The sequence below is a fragment of the Hyperoodon ampullatus genome (assembly GCF_949752795.1).
Source record: "Hyperoodon ampullatus genome assembly, chromosome: 1".
NCBI lineage: Eukaryota > Metazoa > Chordata > Mammalia > Artiodactyla > Ziphiidae > Hyperoodon > Hyperoodon ampullatus.
Window position 1 is genome coordinate 49,390,690 of NC_136914.1, and position 22,669 is coordinate 49,413,358.

At 40.5% G+C, this 22,669-nt stretch overlaps 1 protein-coding gene across 8 annotated transcripts in view; it reads right to left on the reverse strand.

The window, feature by feature from the left end:
- Positions 1-14,010, reverse strand: part of USO1 (USO1 vesicle transport factor) — a gene marked incomplete at its 5' end in the record, with an annotated part of 90,737 nt that extends 76,727 nt beyond the window's left edge. For all 8 annotated transcript variants that reach the window (XM_079713988.1, XM_079713992.1, XM_079713991.1 and 5 more), the window contains one exon: positions 13,945-14,010. In XM_079713988.1, coding sequence (XP_079570114.1) covers positions 13,945-14,010 — 66 coding nt within the window. The remainder of the gene's footprint in view (positions 1-13,944) is intronic.
- Between the last annotated feature and the right edge of the window lie 8,659 nt (positions 14,011-22,669).

Below are 22,669 nucleotides of genomic sequence, written 5' to 3' on the forward strand. Positions count from 1 at the left end.
CTTCCCTGGTGGCACAGTGGTTAAGAGTCCGCCTGCCGATGCAGGGGACATGGGTTTGTGCCCCCGTCCAGGAAGATCCCACATGCCGCGGAGCGGCTAGGCCCGTGAGCCTTGGCCGTTGAGCCTGCGCGTCCAGAGCCTGTGCTCTGCAACGGGAGAGGCCACAACAGTGAGAGGCCCACATACTGAGAGAAAAAAAAAAAAAAAGTTTTTGCAGAGTACCTGGCACCTATAAATGCTCAATAAATGTTTAACAAACTTTATTATTACCAAACTTCTATGACTCCTTTGTATTAATTTTCTATCCTATCAGGCTTTTCGTTGTCATTTCCATCATACACGTTTCTAACAGACCATTCAAATTTTGCAGATTTTAATCTGCTACTGAGTGAGAAATCTGATAATTAGGCTAGATAGTAATATGTCTAAAACTCCAAATTACTCAGGCTTGAAATCAAGATTGAGTACATGGACTTTGCAACTTCTCCTTTTACTATGCGAAAGCCATATTACCTCCTGATAACATTCCATACAGTTGAAGTTTCTGAATAAGTGATCTCTCCATAATAAAGTGCTATGTTGCAACCTTTTACAGACAATGGAAACCAAATGAAAGGGAAATATTACATATGTTCCAAACCTTACAAAGACTTAGCCATGTTTTAGGCCAAACACAGGTCTATATTTTTCAGTTGACATTTATCAAGAAAAAATTTTGTAGCACAAGTACACTTAATTTTTCTTCAGAAACTGAAGATTTCAAAGACCATTATTCCATTTATTCCTGACTTAAAAAACCAACACAATGCAATATGACTGTGCTTCATTAACCATTCTTTCCTTCTTTTAGTTATTAGAACCCTCTGTGCTTTAGCTGGGCACAAAGGTTGTCCACCTACACTACTTTCTGAGCTTTCCTTACACCTGGGCATAGAAAGTGACTACACTCTGGCCAATGAGTTCTTTGTACCTTCCAAGTCATGTCCTTAAAAGGAAGCTATTTGTTCTTCATTCCTCTTTCTTCTTCCCTCAGCCTGGAACTTGAACCTGCAGGTAATGAAGCACCTTCAACAATTCAAACAAGGGCACCAACCTAGGGGATGGCAGAACAAGATAAAAAGCAGCACCTGGGCCCCTGGACTACCCTGAGGAACATAACTAACCTATCCTAGGGATTGCCTTCTACTTGGACTTTTATTGGACAAAGAAACAAACTTTTATCTTGGTTAGACCTCTGTTATAGCAGCTGATCCAATACCTAAACTAATAAACTCATTTTACAGGAGAGGAAACTAAGGTTCAGGTATAAAGCAATGCACCCCAAAATACCCTGCCAGTTTGGTGGTAGACTCCAGATTCTAACTGAGCTACAGGTGTCTCACTTCAAAGCCCACACACTTTCTACTATCCTACATTGCCTCTTATGCAGAGAAATGGGAGCCTGAGCACCTGTTGCAAACTACAGGGACTGCAAGATTTTTTTTCTTTTTTGTAAATAGGGGAACACTGTAATGTAGTTCCTGTGAATAGCTTCCACTTTCACTACAGACCAGTAAGGACCCTCATAAGCCTCAGACTTAACTGCCCAGCCAGGGTAGTCCCTTGTTCTAAGGGAGATGGAGCTTTACTCTGGGAAAGCTATACTCAGAAGCTACCAAGTATTTACGAAAAAGTCAGCACTATATATAAGTACTTAAGAAATTAATATACTCACTTTTAAAGAATTAATCTGGCTGAGATAATAAGGAAAAACTGGAGCAGGAAGAGATTACCGAAAAAATAAGTCAGCTCATTATAACAGACAAGAAATAGGTAAAAAAAAAAAAAAAAAAAAAGGGCATTAGGGTGGTGGCAATGGGGAAGGGCTGAAGAGATGGATAAGACAAAAGAATATTTGAAAGAAATGAATTTAAGAGGCTTGAGAATAAAGAATAAAATGTCTGAAACAGCTGCTGTTTGGAATTCAACTTCTAGAAATTTGTCCTAAGGCAATATATTGCACATGTACAGTCATAATTACAAGAACAACCACTGCAGCACTGTAATAGAAAAAGAAACAAAACAGAAGGACCTTAAATGCCCATTCATGGAGCACTTTCACTTTTCACTTTATACACTTCTACAGCTTTTCCTCAAGCATGTATTCAAATGTTTCTTTTGTCTTTTAAAAAAAAAGAATCAGAGAATCAAAAAGCATCACTGAATAAGCTAGCTGAAGTTTGATATGAATCTGCAATCACTTTTCTATATCTCAGAATATTCTGGTTTTGGTAAAGTCAAAGGAGTAATAGCGTCTGAAGAATCCCATGCCATAATCTTGAAGTTGGTCATTCATTCATTCATTCATTCATTCAACAAATGTTAGAGTGCTGCTACCCTCGTCGGGGCCATGGTCAGTGCAACCAGAGAGCAGTGGTTTGTGACAAGGTAAGTTCAGAAATTGGACTAAGCAGGGGGGCTAGGGATGAGAAAAATAGGTGAGGGAGATTAAGAGGTACAAACTTTCAGTTATAAAATAAGTCATACAGATGTAATGTACAGCATAGGGAATATAGTCAATAATATTGTAATAACTTTGCATGGTGACAGATAGTAAGTAGACTTACAGTGGTGATCATTTTGTAATGTACAAAAATACCAAACCACTATGTTGTACACCTGAAACTATTATAATATTATAAGTCAATTATACTTCAATAAAAACGAAAAAAGAGGACTTACCTGGTGGCACAGTGGTTAAGAATCTGCCTGCCAATGCAGGGGACATGGGTTCGAGCCCTGGTCCGGGAACATCCCACATGCCGTGGAGCAACTAAGCCCGTGTGCCACAAATACTGAGCCTGCGCTCTAGAGCCCAAGAGCCACAACTACTGAGCCCATGTGCCACAACTACTGAAGCCCACATGCCTAGAGCCCATGCTCCACAACAACAGAAGCCACTGCAATGAGAAGCCCGTGCACGGCAACAGAGTAGCCCCCGCTGGTTGCAACTAGAGAAAGCCCACGCGCAGCAACAAAGACCCAACACAGCCAAAAAAATAAATAAATAATTTTTTTTAAAAAAAGAAAGAAACTGGGACTAAGCACTAGAAACTTCTATAACAACTGGATACCTTTATGGTTGTTTAATAAAAAGAAAAAAAATTGGGCTTGTATATTGTATGTCCGTGAGTATGTATGTATTGTCATTTCATTTTCCTATAAATTCATTTTTATTATATTTTACAAAAGTATTGGTTTGTGATGAATTGGAAATTGGGGGGAAAAAAACAATCCAACTGGTTCTTCACCACAGTCAGTTTGAGAAATACTATTAAAGTGCTTAATATCTTGCTGGGCCCTGCAAAATTCTATTTTGGAGAAACAGCAGTGAATCATTACAGAAGGTACCTACTCAAATGAAATTATAATAGCAAGGAGACAACGGAATAAATTAAAAACAAGATAAATACAGAAAATAATAAGTGCACTGAGGGAAATGATTAGGGAAATAAGACAGAGACTGGGTGGAAAGTACTACTTTGGACAGCATAGCTGGTCAGAAGGTCCCAAGTTAAGCAACGATTTGGATATAGGCGGACGTGTGGGTAATTGGTAACAAAAATGAAGCAAGTGGAAAAGTAGGGCAGCAGAGTGAATGAGGATGTTACCATCAGAAGGAAAAAGGACAGTATTTTAGAGTTGAATGATATGTTTATTCAATGTCCCACATGGGATCCTGAGGTGAGAGACTTTGTTGCTAGCAACTCACTCACTCTCTCAGAATCCGACCAAGGAGGTCACTTAGTAGTTTAAAGCAAAATTTATAAATTTACTATTTGTTTGAGGTCACAGACTCTTGCCCTAGTCCTCAACACCCTTACCTACATGATGGGAGCATTAGAAAGGAAGTACAAGTTTAAATCCCACAGATTTCAATGCCATCCTGCTCCTTTTCAGTTAACATTTTGCTGCCATTATTGATCAAAAGAATGAGTTGTAATACAGAAAAAATTAATCCAGTCTACTTTAGGAAAAAATCAGAAATATTTGTCCCTACGCCTTTTACCAAAGTACTCATTATCACAGCATACTACCAAGGCACCACATTTCAGATGACCATTCTGTAGACTTCAAACAAGTAACCTTCCCAGATTTTCTGCCTGAATCAACAGATATAAATACAGTTGACCCTTGAACAACAGTTATGAACTACGCAGGTCCACTTATACTCAGTTTTTTTCAGTAGCAAATACTGCAGTACTATGTGATCCTCGGTTGGTTGAATCCGAGGATATGAGGACATGGAGGAACCGTGGATATATAGAGTCAACTATAAATTAAATTACAGGAGGATTTTCTACTGTGCAGAGCGTTGGTGTTGTTTAAAGGTCAACAGTACAGTCAAGATATGTAAGGTTACAGAATAGAGTACTGTTAACAACAGGAAAAGATACTTCTGTCTATTTGCTTTAAACAAAGAAACTTACATTTTTAAAAACTCTCTAAAAAAAACTATGTTCATTGATTAGTAAATAGAAAAATTCTAATAACTACTGTTAAAATTTTAAAAAACCAAATAGCTATGAATATAACTATTTCACTCATAAAGAAACTCATTTGTGTAACAAACATATTGGTAAATGCAAAGAAAACACTCTGGAAGGATGTACAACAAACTTCATTAGAGATTACTCCTGGTAATGGGAAATAAGATCGTGAAAGGAAGAAGAAAGGGGCAACTTTAGACTATATACTGATTTGAATTATTTATAATAAGCATGTTTTCAACTACTGCTTCAATAACACAAACGTTTAAAGAAATTTCCAGAATATGTTAGACTTTGCTTTGATTCTATTACCTGCTCTAACATACCACCTGATTGACTCACTGTTCATCTACTTTCTGAACACTGTTGGTTCTTGTTATTCATAATAGTTATGCTCTATAGTCACCATGAACACTGAATTAGCAGACACTGAACTGCTGTGCCTAAAGGAAATACAGTGCTAGGTTCCTGTGAGTCTCTGGTAACATTTTCATCAATGGATCCACTACATAACCTTGTTTAACGTGTGCTTCTGTTTAAAGACATCTTATTCAATATATACCCTTGATTCATTAACACTGAACTCACAGCTACCAGCACTATTACTCATGCCTGAGTAAGCTTATCTAACACCCATATTTTCTCCACAAGGCACATCACAGCTTTCTTATACAATACTTCGGAACACTAGACAACAGTTCAGCACTACATTTGGGGCCAGTTTTAACAGCAAAAATTTTTTAAAAGCACAGAAATGCAAAACACATGACACTAAACAGACTTTGAAAGGGACACTTGTTTACAGTATAAGAGTTGAAACAAGAACGCAGAATATCTTTTTGTTTGACCTCAGTTGGGAATGCACACATCAGTGACTGATTTTTTGCTACTCTGCATCTGTCTACAAATCAGTGTGAAAGTGCTGCGTGTATTAATTTTGGGGTTACAAACAAATTTTAGCGTGTAGATGAATTCACAAATATAGAATCTGAATAACAAGGATTGACTGTATCTTAGATACAAGCTTTCTAAGTCAGTTTCGTTATCTACAAGATGGAAGAATAAACTAGATAAATTCTAAGGCTACTTAATACTCAAAACTTTGAATATGTTAAAAATACTCAATTTTACCTATTTAGTAATAATGTAGTTATTTGCTATAAACCTCTGAAAAAATCTATTTGGCCTATACAGTGTTTAAAATAATTTTTAAGCCAACATTTCAAAATCAAAAGACTTCATATAAAACTCCAGATTTCTACCTTTTCTTGAAAAACATTAGCCTGATAGCTAATGGTAGCTAACACTGTATTTCATACAATTTAAGAAGCCAATGATTATAAGATCTACCATTTTTTAAATGTATTGCCAAGAAAAAAGAAATACCACCAAATTACAAGATGCAACCTGATTTCAGAGATGTTTAAATGCTAAAGTGCATTACAGAACTGTTAAAATACAGCATGTATAGCACTTACTATGTGCCAGCTATGTTCTAAAATTCTGTATACTTTTTAATTTATTTAATCTTCACCAAAATCCTATTGATAGGCACTATTACTATCCACATTTTAGAGATAAGGAAACAGAAGCACAGTGGGGAAGTGACTTGTCCAAGTTCACAGAACTAGTATGTGGTGGGACCAGATTCAAAGCCATTAAATTGGCTCTCTGCAACAACTGGCTGAAGCTGAGCACTAGCTACACTCTCAAGGCAGGATATGCAGGCTCCAGTTTCATCCCAGACCTCTGCTCTCTTCTCTAACCCGACCTGTTTCACTGAACAATGATGTTACCCAACTGACACTGTTGGGATTTGAGTTTGTGATTCTTGCATTAAACAACAGAATACTACATATTAACAAAAAACAGTTCTAAAGAGAAAAAATATGAATGAGTAAAATTTAACCCAGAGTTAACTTTATTTAAAAGGATCAGAAAGGGGTGATAAGAAGGAAAAACTTAAGAGACAGCAGTATTTCAACTAATTCATACTATGCTAACTAGGTATTAGAGTTAATCAGAGATAAATACAATGATGAATTAGATATGGATCCTGTTATCAAGATGCTTTTATAGTCTATTAGAAGAGGATATAGTGTAATTAAGAAAAGCAACTAAAAATCTGATATTTTAAATAATTTCTAATAAAGTAGCTGTATGTTTTAACATGCAAAGATCTCTAAGACATATCAATCAATGAAAAAGATAAGCTGTAGAACACTATAAACAGTGTATCATTTGTGAAAAACAGAGACAAATATGCTCATACAAATATATAATTCTATACTGCATGATTATTCATAAAGGTCTGGAAAGATTTATACCAAACTAAGAATAGTGGTTATTTCAGGAAAGAGAACTGAAATTGGAGATGGTAGTCAAAGAAAACTTAAACTTTACTACTAGTATTGTTTGTCATTTTGTGTAATAAAATAAAAAGCTAATTAGTAAACTAATATGTATAACCTCATGCAGGTGACTATGTTTCAGGACTCTTGTTTTCAGTAATTGCCACGTGAGGTTCACAATTCCGCTTATTAAGAAAAATATGAAAAGAACAAAAAATTCCATTAATAATTGATAAATTGGGCATAATCAGAATTACAACCTTATAATCCAAATTTAATGTTTGTTTGTTTTGCTTACTAATAGTGTCATTTATTTTTATTCAGTAATACACAAAGGAGACCAAAAAAGAAGCAATGGGAATAGGAGTGACTAGGAAAGAAAAACCTGAGATGAGGAATGTGAAACTAAAAAACCCCTGAGAAGTAAAAGGGGAAAAAAAGAAGATGGCATAAAACTAGGTTGGTGAGCCACGTTTAAAGGACACTGACATAATGTAGTTTGCAATATTTTCTCACAATTCCTAATAGAAATCCATATTTTTTTTAGTATTCAGTAACTATTTAACTGACATGCAAAAATGAAAGTCAGGAATGTCAATTTAAAAAAATTGAATTCAACCATTCAATCATTTATTCAACAAATATTTATCAAGCACCTAATACCAACTTATTTGATATAACTTTGCCTCATGAAGCTTAAAACATAGTTATAACTTTTTTGGAGAGAACTTCCCCAACCATGACTATAGGACTAAAATAATTCATGCTAATCAACAGTCAATTCATTTATATTGTTTTACTGGAATAAAAAAATTAGTGTTTTCAAATACAAAAAAGAGCTAGAAATTTGCTTTAACTCAAACTCTACTACTGAGAAGATTTTCCAAAAAGAAAAAAAAGCAAAAGCCAGACTTATCTTCAGATGACCTAAATTATTACAATCTAAACAAAAAAAAGTAGGAACGTTACAGTCAAACACAGTCTTTCTGCAGATAAATGCATAAACCTAACACAATCTATTTCCATTACAATTACCAATAAGTTAGCTGACATAATATACTGCATTTATTCTCCATGCTTTCTCTCAGAAATGAACTATGTTTTCCAAAAGCACACCCTTTTAAGCAAGGCATCATAATGAAACTTCTCTACCAAATAACAAATGCTAGCATCTCAACGTCTAACACTACCAAAGTTTTCAAATTAAAGGTGACTAACTTTTTTTTTTTTTTTTTTTTGGTGACTAACTTTCTACACAAAGAATGTTTATGGCATTTCTGCCTGAGGTATAAAAATATAAGCATGTCTTTTCTATGATATCTACAACACAAAAATCAGACAGAACAGTATAAATAATAAGAGATAAATGTGTAAAAAGAGAAACAAATTTATATAAGAAATTCTTACATTCTATCCTAAAAGATAATTCAGAAGTGATTACAATTACTTCTCAAACCATAAAGCATCAGGAATTACTGTGTCTTTTAGGCAGCCAAATGGGCAACACTTCATGAACTCCATAAAACTGATGATAATGAAGGACTTCTAAAATGTAGCATTCCTTTAAAAAGATATATCATTTAGGACAATAGTAACCAAAATGTGTTCCTCAGAACAGTAGACCTACGAGGTTTCCTGGAGGAAAAAATGTATATCATCAATTAGATTTGGCAAACACAACTTACTTTTTATCTCCATCTTGAAAATATTTGAAAATATAACACAGTGCCTGTTTAATAAACCTTGTATAAGTATCAGGTTTTTTGTTTTGTTTTTGACCATCACTCAGTACACACTTTTTTAGTAACAGAACCCTTTTAAGTACATCTACTCACTTTCTTTGGGACATGCTTTGGTATGCAAATTTTAAATGATACAAATAATCTATACATAATAAACCTTCAAAAGAGCCATGTAGGGACTTCCCTGGTGGCGCAGTGGTTAAGAATCCACCTGCCAATGCAGGGGACACGGGTTCCAGCCCGAAGATCCCACATGCCACGGAGCAACTAAGCCTGTGAGCCACAACTACTGAGCCCGCGCGCCTAGAGCCCGGGAGCCACAACTACTGAGCTCACGCACCTAGAGTCCATGCTCTGCGACGAGAAGCCATCTCAAAGAGAAGCCCACACAGCGCAATGAAGAATAGCCCCCGCTCATTGCAGCTAGAGAAAGCCCACAGGCAGCAACGAAGGCTCAACGCAGCCGAAAATAAATAAATAAATAAATTTATCCCCCCCCCCAAAAAAAAACAACCAATGTAGTTTTCAATAGACACTACTTAAAAAGAATATAAGAGACATCTTTGGTTGGGTATAGAAGTAATCAAAACACAAATCATTATTAAGGCTTTCTCTGACACTGTTATTGTAAGAGAGCTAAGAGAGAAAACACATACCAGTTACTACACTGACCTGGTTATTAATGTAGAATATGAAACAGGAATCCAGATACAGGAGTTTCAGGCTACACATTTATAGTAACGTGGTATCTAATGTGCTTGACTAAACCAAAACCATGTCTAAATTTAAGTGCACATTCCTTAATAACAATTTTTATTAAAAGAAACTACAGCTGTGTCCATATTGTTAGCTCTTTTGCTTTTTAAGCCAGCTGACCAAAGTCTGATTGAAAAAGAGATGCCTTAACAGTAGAGTAATTCTGCATATCTTTTCTGGACTTTTGCAACTTTCATGCCTTGGGACACAATTTGAGAAGAGAACCCCCCCCTCCACGATTTATCACTGAATGTAGTTAACACTTTTCGTGGAATTTGCCAAGAAACTCGCTTTTAAAAAAAGATATTAGTTGGAAGGTAGATGGAAAATTAAGCACGTCTGACCACTCAAAAGAATGAGTAGGATTTTTACTATAATTAGTGTTTATTTGGACCTAGCAAAGTATGCCAAGGCTAAGGAGGCTTCAATCATCAGAAATCAGTGCCTTTCTCTACTAAAGTAAAAAAGAGAAATCAAATTAAAAAGTATTTGAGGGCTTCCCTGGTGGCGCAGTGGTTGAGAGTCCGCCTGCCGATACAGAGGACGCAGGTTCGTGCCCCGGTCCGGGAAGATCCCACATGCTGCGGAGCGGCTGGGCCCGTGAGCCATGGCCGCTGAGCCTGCGCGTCCGGAGCCTGTGCTCCGCAACGGGAGAGGCCACAACAGTGAGAGGCCCGCGTACCACAAAAAAAAAAAAAAAAAAAAAAAAAGTATTTGACTCTAAAACAGGAAAGGTTTAATGTGAATGAAATTCTAGGCTTAAAATATTCCAAACTTTATAGAATTATTGACTATCATATGATACAAACACAAAATACTTACTATTTTGTTTCTAAAGAACATCTTAATACCAGTCCAAAGTTACTCTTAACTAAGTATGAAAAGCTAGGTACTATGCAAGCAATAATACAACTCACACATTTAGAAGGCACTTTAGTTAAGAAAAAGCAGGAAAGCAGTCAAAGCACGGCAAACCTGAAAAATCCTTTAAGTAAAAAGTTTGACGTAATGAATTTCAATCATTCCTGAACTTTGATTCCTACAGTCTTTAAAAAGTATTGTTTCAGCACCTAGTAATTGGTAAGCTGCTATGATTACAGATCTGTGATTTCTTTCATAACACCATAATTAATTCATTTAACAAATATTTATTTAGTATTACTATGGAAAAACAAAGATTAAAATATCTACAAGGACTTCTCTGGTGGCACAGTGGTTAAGAATTCGCCTGCCAGTGCAGGGGACACGGGCTCAAGCCCTGGTCCGGGAAGATCCCACATGCCGCGGAGCAACTAAGTCCGTGTGCCACAACTACTGAGCCCGCGTGCCACAGCTACTGAAGCCCATGGGCCTAGAGCCCGTGCTCCACAACAAGAGGAGCCACCGCAATGAGAAGCCCGCGCACCACAACGAAGAGTAGCCCCTGCTCACCACAACTAGAGAAAGCCCGCATGAAGCAACGAAGACCCAACGCAGACAATAATTAATTAATTAATTAAAAATAAAAATAAAATATATATGAACACTGACCAAAAGACGCTTAAGAGTCCAGAAGAGATGGCACAGATTTAAAGGGTAGAAAATGGTAAAGGGCCTAAGAAATGCACAATCTACTTAAATTGTGAAGATTGCTCAGAGGGGAAAGAGATTCTATGCAGTTTGGTGGGGGAAAGAAGTAAGGGGTGCAAATCAGGGAAGGGATCGATGATGGATTTAAAGGAGAAGTAGAATTTAGACAATGAAAAGAGGCTTTCCACTGGAAAGAGATGAGAATAGCAAAAAAGATGGAAAACCACAATGAAAATAATTTAATTTTGCAGGAATGGACAAACCTACAAAATACTAGCTGATAATGCAGAAGTTAGATATTCTAAGCTCTGGCAACTGGAATATCCAGGTCACTTCAAATCACCAATTAAAAGATCTAATATTGTACCAACACACTCTATTGATGCTCTATAAATACTTCTAAATTAGTGACCCATGACCCCTTATACCAATTATTCTTCCTGATGGAATGAGATGGTGAAATAAATTTTATTCATACTGTAACTCAGAATAAACTATTAATTCTCATCAGAAGACATATTAGTTCTCCCATTTTGAGTATACACGTTCAAAGTTAGGCAAGAACAAGGACTCCCCCCAACTTTCCTTTCAGTTTATATATACAAGATACACATCTGATACTCAAGTTTCACTTTGAAATCATGATAGAAAAGCTATGTTGTTCCATTCACTATGGCAAGATCAAAGTGTTCTAGTCTCAGCTCTGCAATATTGTGCAAGTTGCTTTAGTGCTCTGTGCCTCAGTTTCCTAACTTGTAAAATAAGGGGGTTCCACCTGGATGATCTGCAAAGGGCCTTTCAGCTTTAAAATCCTATACCCAGTTAACTGTACATCACCTTTTCTATAGAAGTCATTGTGCCAAGACTAACTATAACAAAAAGAGTATTCTTTCCCTAAACACATGTAATAAAAATTAGCCTTTATTAAGCACATACTAAGTCTCAGGCTCTTTCTATTCCTTATTTCACTTAACTTCATTACACCCGTCAGAGTAGGCATTTTCCTCATTTTACTCATAAGGTTTTAGCCATCTCTTGCCTGTTCAATCCAATTAGGGGTGGAAGGCAAGAATTCAAATAAGGGTCTAACTCCAAAGCAAGCTCTAATAAACCACACTATAAAACTTGGTGCCTCAAAGAAAAATATCAGACAGATAAAATACACAAACAAAAGCTGAAGGGGTGGGCTGTGACTATGGTAACCTGGAGAGAGCGTTGTCTTCTAAGAGCGCAACTCAGCTGCCTTGAAGAGAAGACAAGAGAAGCCAAATATCAGTTCGTGTGTGTCTGTATGTGAAATCTCCTGATTTTCAAATGAAGGAAGATAGATTCACCAGCTTTCAGCTTCTGCTTTAAACAGTTCTAACTCAGATTTTGTGAGGTTAGTGCTAATAATTATATAAATTTCCAAAATTACCAGATAAGTATTAAAATACGGGGCAGCAGCAATAAAGCCTAGGCTTTGATGTAAGGCAAACTTTGGTTGAATCTCTGCTCCATTACTAGCAGTGTGACCTAGGTCAAGTTACTTCACCTCTCTAAGCCTCATTTCTTCATTTGTAAAGTGAAGATACTATCACCTATCTTTCAGGGTGGTTAGGGATCTAAGGAGAATGTGAACTATAAAGAGCACAGTACCCAGCACAAGGTAAGAGCTTGACAAATGAAAGCTATTATTTACCCTTCAGGATCCCAGTAACACTGAACATGGGATCTATGTTCATAGACAACCCAGTAATGTCTACGAATACTACCCAAAGTTTACCTTTAAAATGTCATACTTTGGACTTCCCTGGTGGCGCAGTGGTTAAGAATCTGCCTGCCAATGCAGGGGACACGGGTTCGAGCCCTGGTCCGGGAAGATCCCACATGCCGCAGAGCACCTAAGCCCTTGCACCACAACTACTGAGCCTGCGCTCTAGAGCCCATGCGCCACAACTACTGAGGCCGTGTCCCACAACTACTGAGGCCCGCGCACCTAGAGCCCGTGCTCTGCAACGAGAAGCCACCGCAATGAGAAGCCCGTGCACCGCAACGAAGAGTAGCCCCCGCTCGCTGCAGCTAGAGAAAGCCCGCGCGCAGCAATGAAGACCCAACGCAGCCCCCTCCAAAAGTCATAGTCACTTTCTTGTAGATCTAAAATTACTCTCAAATTAAAAGCTTAGCTTAAAAAAATGTCATATACACTCATTTCTAATAGACAACCAAACTTCGAAGAAAGTTTATCCTAAACCTAAAATCGAACCAACTTATCAAATATTGTTTGTAGTAGCTAACAATTTTTTTAAAGTGACGCTGCAAATCCTGTTACCACGAGTTCAGACTTCTGAATGGGGTGAATGGAAGGGAAATGTGTTTCCAAAGCAGTTTGAGCGCGAAAGATCCCTACAACGTCCGAGGGAGTATTTCCCAAATATTTGGGTAAGACTGAAAAACGGGGTCCGAACTAATAACACCTGGCAGAACGAATTGTCTCCAATTGAAGGGACAGGGGCAGGCAGCTTTGTGCCCAAACTATCGTATTATTCTTAGCCAACTGCTTTGGTCAACAGCTGGGTTTTAAACCTTCTTGCAGTCTTCCCCAAAGCCCCATTCCAGACCGCGAGGGAGGGAGCTGGACTTTCCTCACCGCCAGTGTAGACACTGGCGAAACGGGAGGGACAGGCCCGCGGCCCCGAGGGGCGTGGGAGACAGGTCGGGCCACCCCTGCCCCGGATCAATGACTTCCCGGGCGGTACCACCCGCGGACCACCACCAAGCGGCCTGCGGAGCTGTTGTCAGCAGGGCCGAGCCGCCGCGCTGGGGGTTTCGCTGGGGGCGTGAGGAAACAACTCGGGGGTTTCAGGAGAGGAAGAAAGGCACGGGGGCAAAGGGGGAGGAGGCATGTGGACTCCCGGCCCATGGTGACGCGCGGGAGGTGACCTCCGGGCCCCCGAGTCCTCCGTCCCTGTTCCTGCCCGGACCCTTCCCAAGTCCCGGACCCGCCGCTCCTCTCACCGTCTCGGCTTCTGTGTGCTGGGGTCCGGCACTCTGACCCCCCATAACCCCGCGGAGGAAATTCATCTTGCCGCTCAGCCACCGGCTCCACCGGCCCCGTCGGGAAAGAAAAGATAACTTCCCCTGTCCTCCGCAGGGCCTGGCCCCCCAAGCCCGCACTCAGCGGTCTCCGGCCGCCGCCAACACCGCCTCTTACTCGGCAGCAGCTCCAGCCCCCTAAGCCCGGAAACAGCCTCCACCACCTGTCGAAATGCGCATGCGCGGGGACGTGGCATTACGTGGCTGCTCGAAGGGCGAAGGCAAGGGGGAAAGCAGGCGAGAGGAGGCCGGCAGCCTGGGTCCGCCCAAGGCCCGCCCACTGCGCAGGCCCTGCCTCCCTCCGCAAGGACACGCCTCCTACCCCAGCCCTGCGCTGGTCGCTCGGGCTGGTCCCAACCACCCACGTGGTCCGAGCCCTGCCCTGCCAGCTGGAGAGGATCCGGATAGTGTACGCATTTTGGCTTGCAGGGTGTTTAATTGTCGCCGAGCGGACTTAGTGCAAGCTGTCAAATCTGGGGTCGTATTTTGTTGAGTCGAAAGTGAAATTTTCCTTCGGCCGACGTGACAGGTAAGGGTTCCCGGCCCCTGGAAGGGTTCTTTTGGTTTCGCGGTGTAGCAGTACTGGCGTTGTGGCCTTCTTGTCCCCGCAAATTGCATTTCTTTACAGGGCTTTGTTTGGTGGTAAAAAGGGTGCTAGAGCCCCCTCATTCCACTGCCACGGGAGGGCGCATTTCTCAGCTCTTGCTCTTCCAACCTGCTAAAAGGAATTCCTGGATCTAAATACCAGGTACACCGCTATTTTCCTGTGGTGTGGGGAGGAAACCACTCGAACCCTGCATTTAACTTACTAGAGAAAATACATTGATTTGCCGTGTCAGTTCGGCAGCTAGTAGCATGACGTTTTGTTATTAACTCTAAACCCCAACATTTTCAGTGTGGTTTTTTTTTTTTAGCATGAAAAATGGCATTTTTCAAATCGGTATGCCTTGTTTCTTTCGAAATGAGAGTGCCAGGTACACACACTTATGGAGTAGTCTTGTAAATAAATATCTTGAACCTAAAAAGCGCAGGGTCTAGTTAGCTAATTGATTAATACACGTCTCCACTTGCATGCCCCACAGGTCTCAGATTCCCCGGCCTCCCTTAAAGAAAACAAAATCAATGTGCTTTTTCTGTGTGCCCTGACACGCTCTTTGGTACCACTAGCCAAATAATTGCCTAAGCTAGAAGGAGGAAGCTGGGAGGAATCTGAAACTCTGGGTTGCACCCCCATGTGTTCAGTAGTCAATCCTGTCATGTCTATTTATAGAATATTGCTCAAATAGGTCTCTGCTCTCCATGCCCTCTGCTTCTGACATAGTTTATGTTGTCATTTTTCACCAAGATTATGGCAATAGCTTCCTAACTAGTTTGTCTGCATTCACGCCCTGGCTTCCTTCCAGTCATCTGCAGTCCACCCTTGGGTGAGCCTAACAATAACAAAACATCTGTCCGTGTTGATCTGCTTCTGAAAGTCCTCCAGTTGTTGCCCATTCTCTCCATAATAAAATCCAAACTCCTTAGCTTGGTGTACAGGCCTATTATGTTCTGGCTCTTGACTGTCTTTCTAGCTCCTGTCTCCCTCACATACTCTGGATATATGCCTGGATATGCCCTTCCCCTCCCTCCACTTCATCAAGGAAACTCCTGCTAGTTCCTTAAGACTTTTTTTTTTAAATTTATTTTTATTTATTTTTGGCTGTGTTGGGTCTTTGTTGCTGCTCACAGGCTTCCTCTAGATGCGGCGAGCGGGGGCTACTCTTCGTTGCAGTGCGCGGGCTTCTCATTGCGGTGGCTTCTCTTGTTGCAGAGCATGGGCTCTAGGCTTGTGGGCTTCAGTAGTTGTGGCGCGTGGGCTCAGTAGATGTGGCTCACGGGCTCTAGAGCACAGGCTCAGTAGTTCTGGTGCATGGGCTTAGTTGCTCCGCAGCATGTGGGATCTTCCCAGACCAGGGCTCGAACCCGTGTCCCCTGCATTGGCAGGCAGATTCTTAACCACTGCGCCACCAGGGAAGCCCCATAGTTCCTTAAGACTTAACTCTGGCATCTTCTGAAAGCTCTCCCTGAAATCCAGGTACGTATGTATATGCTAGCACTTTGCAGTTGTTGATATGTGGGAAGCTCTCAAGAAATGCCTGTTGAGCCGGACTGTTAAGGGCACGACTATGTTATTCATTTTTATGTCTCTGTGGCTTAGCATTGTCCCATAAAAGGTGATATTGATGGATACATGAACAAAACATTAAAGGATATATGAATATAATGCTGAGGAAGAAGGTCCTTTTTTCATCTGTAAAGTGGGATTGCAGATAACACATATCACAAAGGCTCTGGTGCATGTTCCTTTCCTAGTGCCAAGGTTTTAAGCCTGGGTGACTTGGAGAACAGTGGGGATCATACTGCCAAAAATACTGTACACTAAGCATTGTCCTCTGCTTTAAAACTGGACACTTGACATTTTGCTTCAGACATTTTCCATGGGGGCATTTCATTGCAGCCTAAAAAAAGTAACCAATAAATGCTCAGCATTTTTATTACCAGGTATTGTGTGCAAAGAACTTCACCCAGTCCCTAAGCCTTACCCCTCCCTGAGCCTCTCCTCACCTCCTCCCTGTGCCCCACTCTACCCCACTATCAGAGGTAAAGCGCTGAGGTCAAGTGGGGCTCATGGATGTCTATCACATGTATTATTTGGTAATAAAAAGCAGCGCCTTGACATCTTAGCAGAATTATTTTAAGACACCACCCTTTTCAAAATGCCCTGCTTTGTTTTAAATTTTGGTGAATGTAGTAAGTCACTAACAGCATACTATGAGTTTTCCCTTCATTTGACCTGTTTTCTTCCCTAACAGCCTCTACTGGCCAGGAAGGACTATGGGCAGGAGGAATGGACAGTTTGGGACAGAGGAAATGAGGGTGGAGCCCCCAGATTTCCCCTTGACCTCACAGTCTTGCCTCTCTCCTGGTGTCTGGGAAGGGGTAAAGCTGCTTGATGCTTCCAGGAAAAAGAGGAGGCAGAGAGGGTACAGTGCCTAATTTTTCCCCCAATCGGGCGTCTGAAAGGGGAGCAGCCATGAAATGGACTGAAAAGAGAAAGAGGATTACAAGCAAATCCAGTTCCACTGATTTTATAGAGAAAAGTCAGAGACCATGTCTCGTTCCTGTTTGTACCCTTTAATGATCTAGCATAATTCCTTTTACATGGCAGATGCTCAAGCACCATTTCTTAAATAAAGGAAGAGAAAACATGAAAAAATTGTGACTGCCTGACTTACGCCCTTATACTTCTCACTTTCTTAAGTCTAAATATTCAGTATAAGAATGTCATGAATCATTAAAATACGTATAATCCAAAATTTTAACTTGGGTAAATTAAAATGATTTTTCTGACAACAGAGCAACTAACAAACTTCATTGGTTTGAAATCCACTTTTAGAATTGCTTCCTTACAATCCCCTAGTTCAGTTGCTTTCCTCTGTGGCCTACTTTCCCCATCCTTTCTTACTTTCTAGTGGCAAACTCAACAATAACAATGAAATATCATTGCACAAGACTGTGTTTTGATTGAGGGTGGTGGTGATAGGGTGGGGTGTTGTCCATACCTACTTAGGAGGACGAGTGGAGGTGATAATTTGTGTTTGAAATATATCACATACAGACAGGTTTTAAAGACTAGTTACTGGAAAATCAGTGTTCAAAAATATTGTCGATAACATTATATATTAATTTTATTCATTAATCAAACAACACACAGCAAAATAAATTGATAATGATGAAACAGCAATTGAAATTCATAACCAATCAATAGTAACAGTATCAAACACATTTGTCCTCTATCTTTGCTAGACTATCTATTCAAAGGACTGTACATAAAATGATTTACTTAATCCTCACAACAACCTTATGGGTAGTGTCATTAGCCCCATTTTTCAGGTGGCGAAGCAGGCACAGAGAGTAACTTGCCTGATGTCATACCACTAGGAAGTGGTACAGCTGGGACATAAATTGGCAATCTAACCCCAAAGCCTGTGCTCTTATGTACTATGCTATCTGACCTCTCTAGACTCAAGGCACTAAGTAGAAAGGTGGTCTACAAGTCCCTGTGTAATCTGGCCCCTCTGTTTTCTCTCTGACCTTACCTCCTGCTTTATTCCTTCTAGTCTAGCAACGCTGGCTTGCTTGTGTTTCTGAAATTTGATTTCCCCTCATGGCCTTTGTGCTTGTTTTTTCCTGTGTTTTGGTTGTTTGCTACTCTACCCACATAGAGAAATGCCTCACTCCCTTCACCTTATTTAAGTCTGTTCAAAGGCTACTTGGGTCTCTCCTGACTGTTTTACGTTGCAACCTCCCCATACTCCTTCCTCTGCTCTGCTTATTTTCCTCTGTAGCACTTATCAGTCTGATACCTTATTCTCTTAAGATGCCATCAAGTTCACCTCAGAGAAAGAAAGAAAGAAAAAAAACCAAAAACGCTGCTGACTCTAAGATGCCATCTACCAAAAGACACATCCCAATTTTAGGTTTCATAAAATGTGAAGAAATGTTCATCATAGCATTAATGGAATCTTGTTTATTGTGTATTTCCCCACCATCACCTGAATGTAAACCCTTAAGGGTAGGGATTTTAGCCCTTTTGTAAATTGCTATATCTTCAGTGCTTAAGCACAGTATCTGATGCATAGACAGCACATAGACCACTTTAATGGATGAATGAACTCCCCAAATGAGGAAATCCCCACTTTCAGCTTGTATGCATGGAAGCAGAAATTCTGCAGTGTTGCTGCATTGCATGGCAGCCAGACATCCTCAATAGAGTCTGAAACAGGGTCCTCAGATAGTTGTATTAACTAATTTTAGTTTATGAATATTTTGTTGGCTTTCAGTAACCAACTTAGTAATTAACACTTAGTCATATGTAAAGACAAATGTCTGGGGAAGGACTTAAATTTTTAGGATCAGATAGCATCCCACTGGGAGAATCGTCTCAACCTCCCAGTGGCAGTCTCACTTTTGTTTGAAATTCGTTACACTAATGCAGTTATTGTCATCATCGTAGACTCCTTCTTCTTCTTTAAGACAGGTAATACCTTTATATGGTTAAAATATAAAGTACAAAAGTGTATTTAGCAAAAAGTCTCCCTACTATTCCTTGGCCACCCAGGCAATTAATATAGACAATTATTGTTTATCCTTCCAGATATACATATATGCATATGGACTCTCTAGCTTTTAATAACACAAATAAATGTAGCACATTGTACACACTGTTTTACACCTTACTTTTTCCCATTTAATACATCTTGGAAATTGTTCCATACAAGAAGAGGTATTCTTCATCCTTTCTTATTGTGTTCCATGAAATGCTTTAAAAATATTTTTTAAAGCCCTAGGAATTCCTTGGAAGAGGAGGGTGCAAGAAAGAGGGTTCTGGGCCCCCATCCTGCTCCATTTGATTGATTTCATTTGTTTATACTTCCTATGTCATTTGAACAAAAAGATTGGGAGGCTAAAATTTTGGACAGCCACCTCTCTTAGGAGATGCGAAACATGACCAAGGCAAGCACTTGGAACAGTCAAGTAGTTTCACATGCTCTAGAGTCCAGGATGCAAATTTCTGCTCTACCTGTTTTGAGAAGAACAATAATAGTATCTTCCTCAGAATTGTTGTTAGAATTTTATTAGATAATAGCTTTAATGTGCCTAGTACTTTAGTATATGAAGCAAAATAAGTACTTAATAAAGGTTAGAGTGGAGACTCAGATACCTTTGGTGTATATCATCAATTTCTCAACAACCGAACATTTAAAGATATTACCCTATAATAGTACTCAACTCAAACTTTATTGGCTCGTGTTACTGAAAAGTCTGATACTTCAGATATGACTTGATCTGGGGCATCAAGATAATCTCTCCAGGATCTGGGCTTTCATTATATCTGGACTCTGCTCTTTATATTGGTTTCTTTCTCTGGCTCTGTACAAGGGCAAGTTGGCTGTCAGTTCCTGCAGTCCTATAACCTCCCAGGACCAAGTTCATCAAGGAAGACTCCTCACCTCTCTCCTTAGAATCTCAGCAAAAGTCCTCTTATGACTCACTGGATCTTATTGTGGCATGTGCCTTTGTGTTGGGCCAATTCCTATAGCCCTGTGTGTGAAGTGCTCTGATTGGCCTTGATTCACACGCCCACCTCTAAAACAAGCAGTGGGAATCCTCCCCTCAATTCAAAGCTTATGGCATAAGAACAGGGGAACAGGGACTTTCTTCAAAGGAGAGCTAGACTACTGTTCCAGGAGAAAGTTTATCAGGATAGGAAAAATAGGATAGATGCTCACTATATCCCCTGATGGACTTGACTGCTTGCCAGGTTTTTTTGAAAAATATTTTCCCAGCAGTGCCACTTACATTTGCTCGCATCAGTACTGTTGCTGTGTGAAAGGTTCAAGAGATCATGTTGCATTATTTAATAAAAGTAATTTTACATTGCTTTGTATTTATATCTGCAAGCAAAGCCATATCTACACCCTCTTTTAAAAAAGTACAGTCCAGGTGTGTTTTCATTCTTTGGAAAATACAATCAAGAGAATTGCTTACTTATGAAACACCTTAACTAGGAAATCCCATTTTCAGTTCCAACGGACTTTTTATAAGACTGTTTATTAAAGGACAAATTTATCAGCTCCAGGCCCAGGCACTCTTACCTCCTGTAGAGAATTTGACTGTCACCTCTCCACACCCACTGTGTTCCCCCAACCTCTATAACTAGCTGAACAGGCAGGTCCTGAATAGCCAGGATGGGGTTGAAGATTTTACTGCCCCATTGCACAGCTAGACTAAGTCCTCTGAAGTTCGCATTACTAGGTGATGCCAAGATTCCCTGGAAGCTTAAGTTGACTTAGTATGGAGTCATTGCCACGTTCATCAGCAGTTCATGACCCAGAGCAAGTTGCAGCTGACTATCTCATTTGCCTGAGTCTGTGGCCCAGGTGAGAACAAGAGCAGGGGACTCTGTAGGCTCTCTCTTGAGATCAGAGTACAGTCGGTCAATGTAGATTGGGCCTTCAGGCCAGCAGGATGGTAACTGACCTGGAACAGAACTTTTCAAAGCCAGCCCACATGTCAAAGATCCCTCCTCGGGGCTTCCCTGGTGGCACAGTGGTTGGGAGTCCGCCTGCTGATGCAGGGGACACGGGTTCGTGCCCCGGTCTGGGAAGATCCCACATGCCGCGGAGCAGCTGGGCCCGTGAGCCATGGCCGCTGAGCCTGCGCGTCCGGAGCCTGTGCTCCGCAATGGGAGAGGCCACAGCAGCGAGAGGCCCGCGTACCACAAAAAAGAAAAAAAAAAAAAGATCCCCTCTCTCCCCAGTTCCAGTTCTTTAATGATGTTGACTATGAGCAACCAGTGGCCTGTGATGGCAAATTATTCACTGTATGAATAACTGGGGTAGGCTCAATAACTCGCAGATATTAGGTGGAGGGTCCAGAACTGGCATGCAGTTTGAGGAAAGAAGAGGGAGCTGGGTGTGGACATAATTGTCTGCCCGCAGCTCAGGTGTCCATGGGCAGAGGAATGGAAGATGAGAAGATTATGAGCACAGAGAGGCAGAGGAGAGAAGTCTTCTCTTTAGCTTGACTGTTCCATGGTGCTGCCCTGCCCAGGATCTCAAACACCATACTAGTCGTGGGTAGTATAAAGAACTAGAAGAGCCCCAGTTTACGCTTCCCACTGCCCTCTCCCTACCTCCAATACCCACATACACACATGGCCTTTCCAAGGCAGGGCCACAGTTTGTGAGACCCAAAGTGACCCACAACCAAGTCCTTAAACTGCTCCCTGTCTCCCAGGTATGTGCATAGTGAGTCCTAAATAGCTCAGAATCCAAGGTCTCAATAGGTCATTGCCACAGCCAATCTCCTTCCTGTGAGGACACTGCTATCTAGGTCTGGTTCAGGTTTCTGGGTCAGAGCAAAATGACTATACTGGTATTTGGATACTGATTTCATGATATAATAAATATCAAGATCTTTGTCTTTTTTTAAAAGCTCAAAATTCATAACCATTTAAAACAAATCAATAAAACTACACATGTAACACCTTTCATTTTAATAGAATTAGTGATTCTAAGTTCTGCTGTGTCCTTCAACTTCAGGAGAGTTGCATATCTGATGGGTTGGTTGGACCTGAGTACAGTGCCTTCCTGTACCTTTCAGTCTTCTGCCTGGAGCTTTTGGAATCTTGGCCTGTAGGTAGCTACTCGGGTCTGGCCAGAGACTTAGGCTCCCTGTTTTTGATTTTTCCTTGCCATTTTAGGAAGGATGGTCCTTCTCGGGGACTAACTCCTGCCTTCCCCGGTGGAATGAACCACTTTGTTCAAAGAGCTTTTCTCCCAAAATTCATACTCAGCCCCTCCCTCTTTTTGAGGGGTGGGATGGGGTAGGAGATGGAGTTGCAGGAGCTGATTGATAATGAGAGGGGGTTAGAAAGGCTTCTGTGAAGGAGAGAAGAGGCAAAGAAGAGGAAGGGGAGAGAGTGGTGAAAGAGATCCAAGAAACTGAATGGAACTGCTGACTAATATCTGCAACTAGAGTATTACACCCACAAAAATACAGGATTTTTTTTTTCTTCTTCAGTACTTAAAAATTGCTCGGT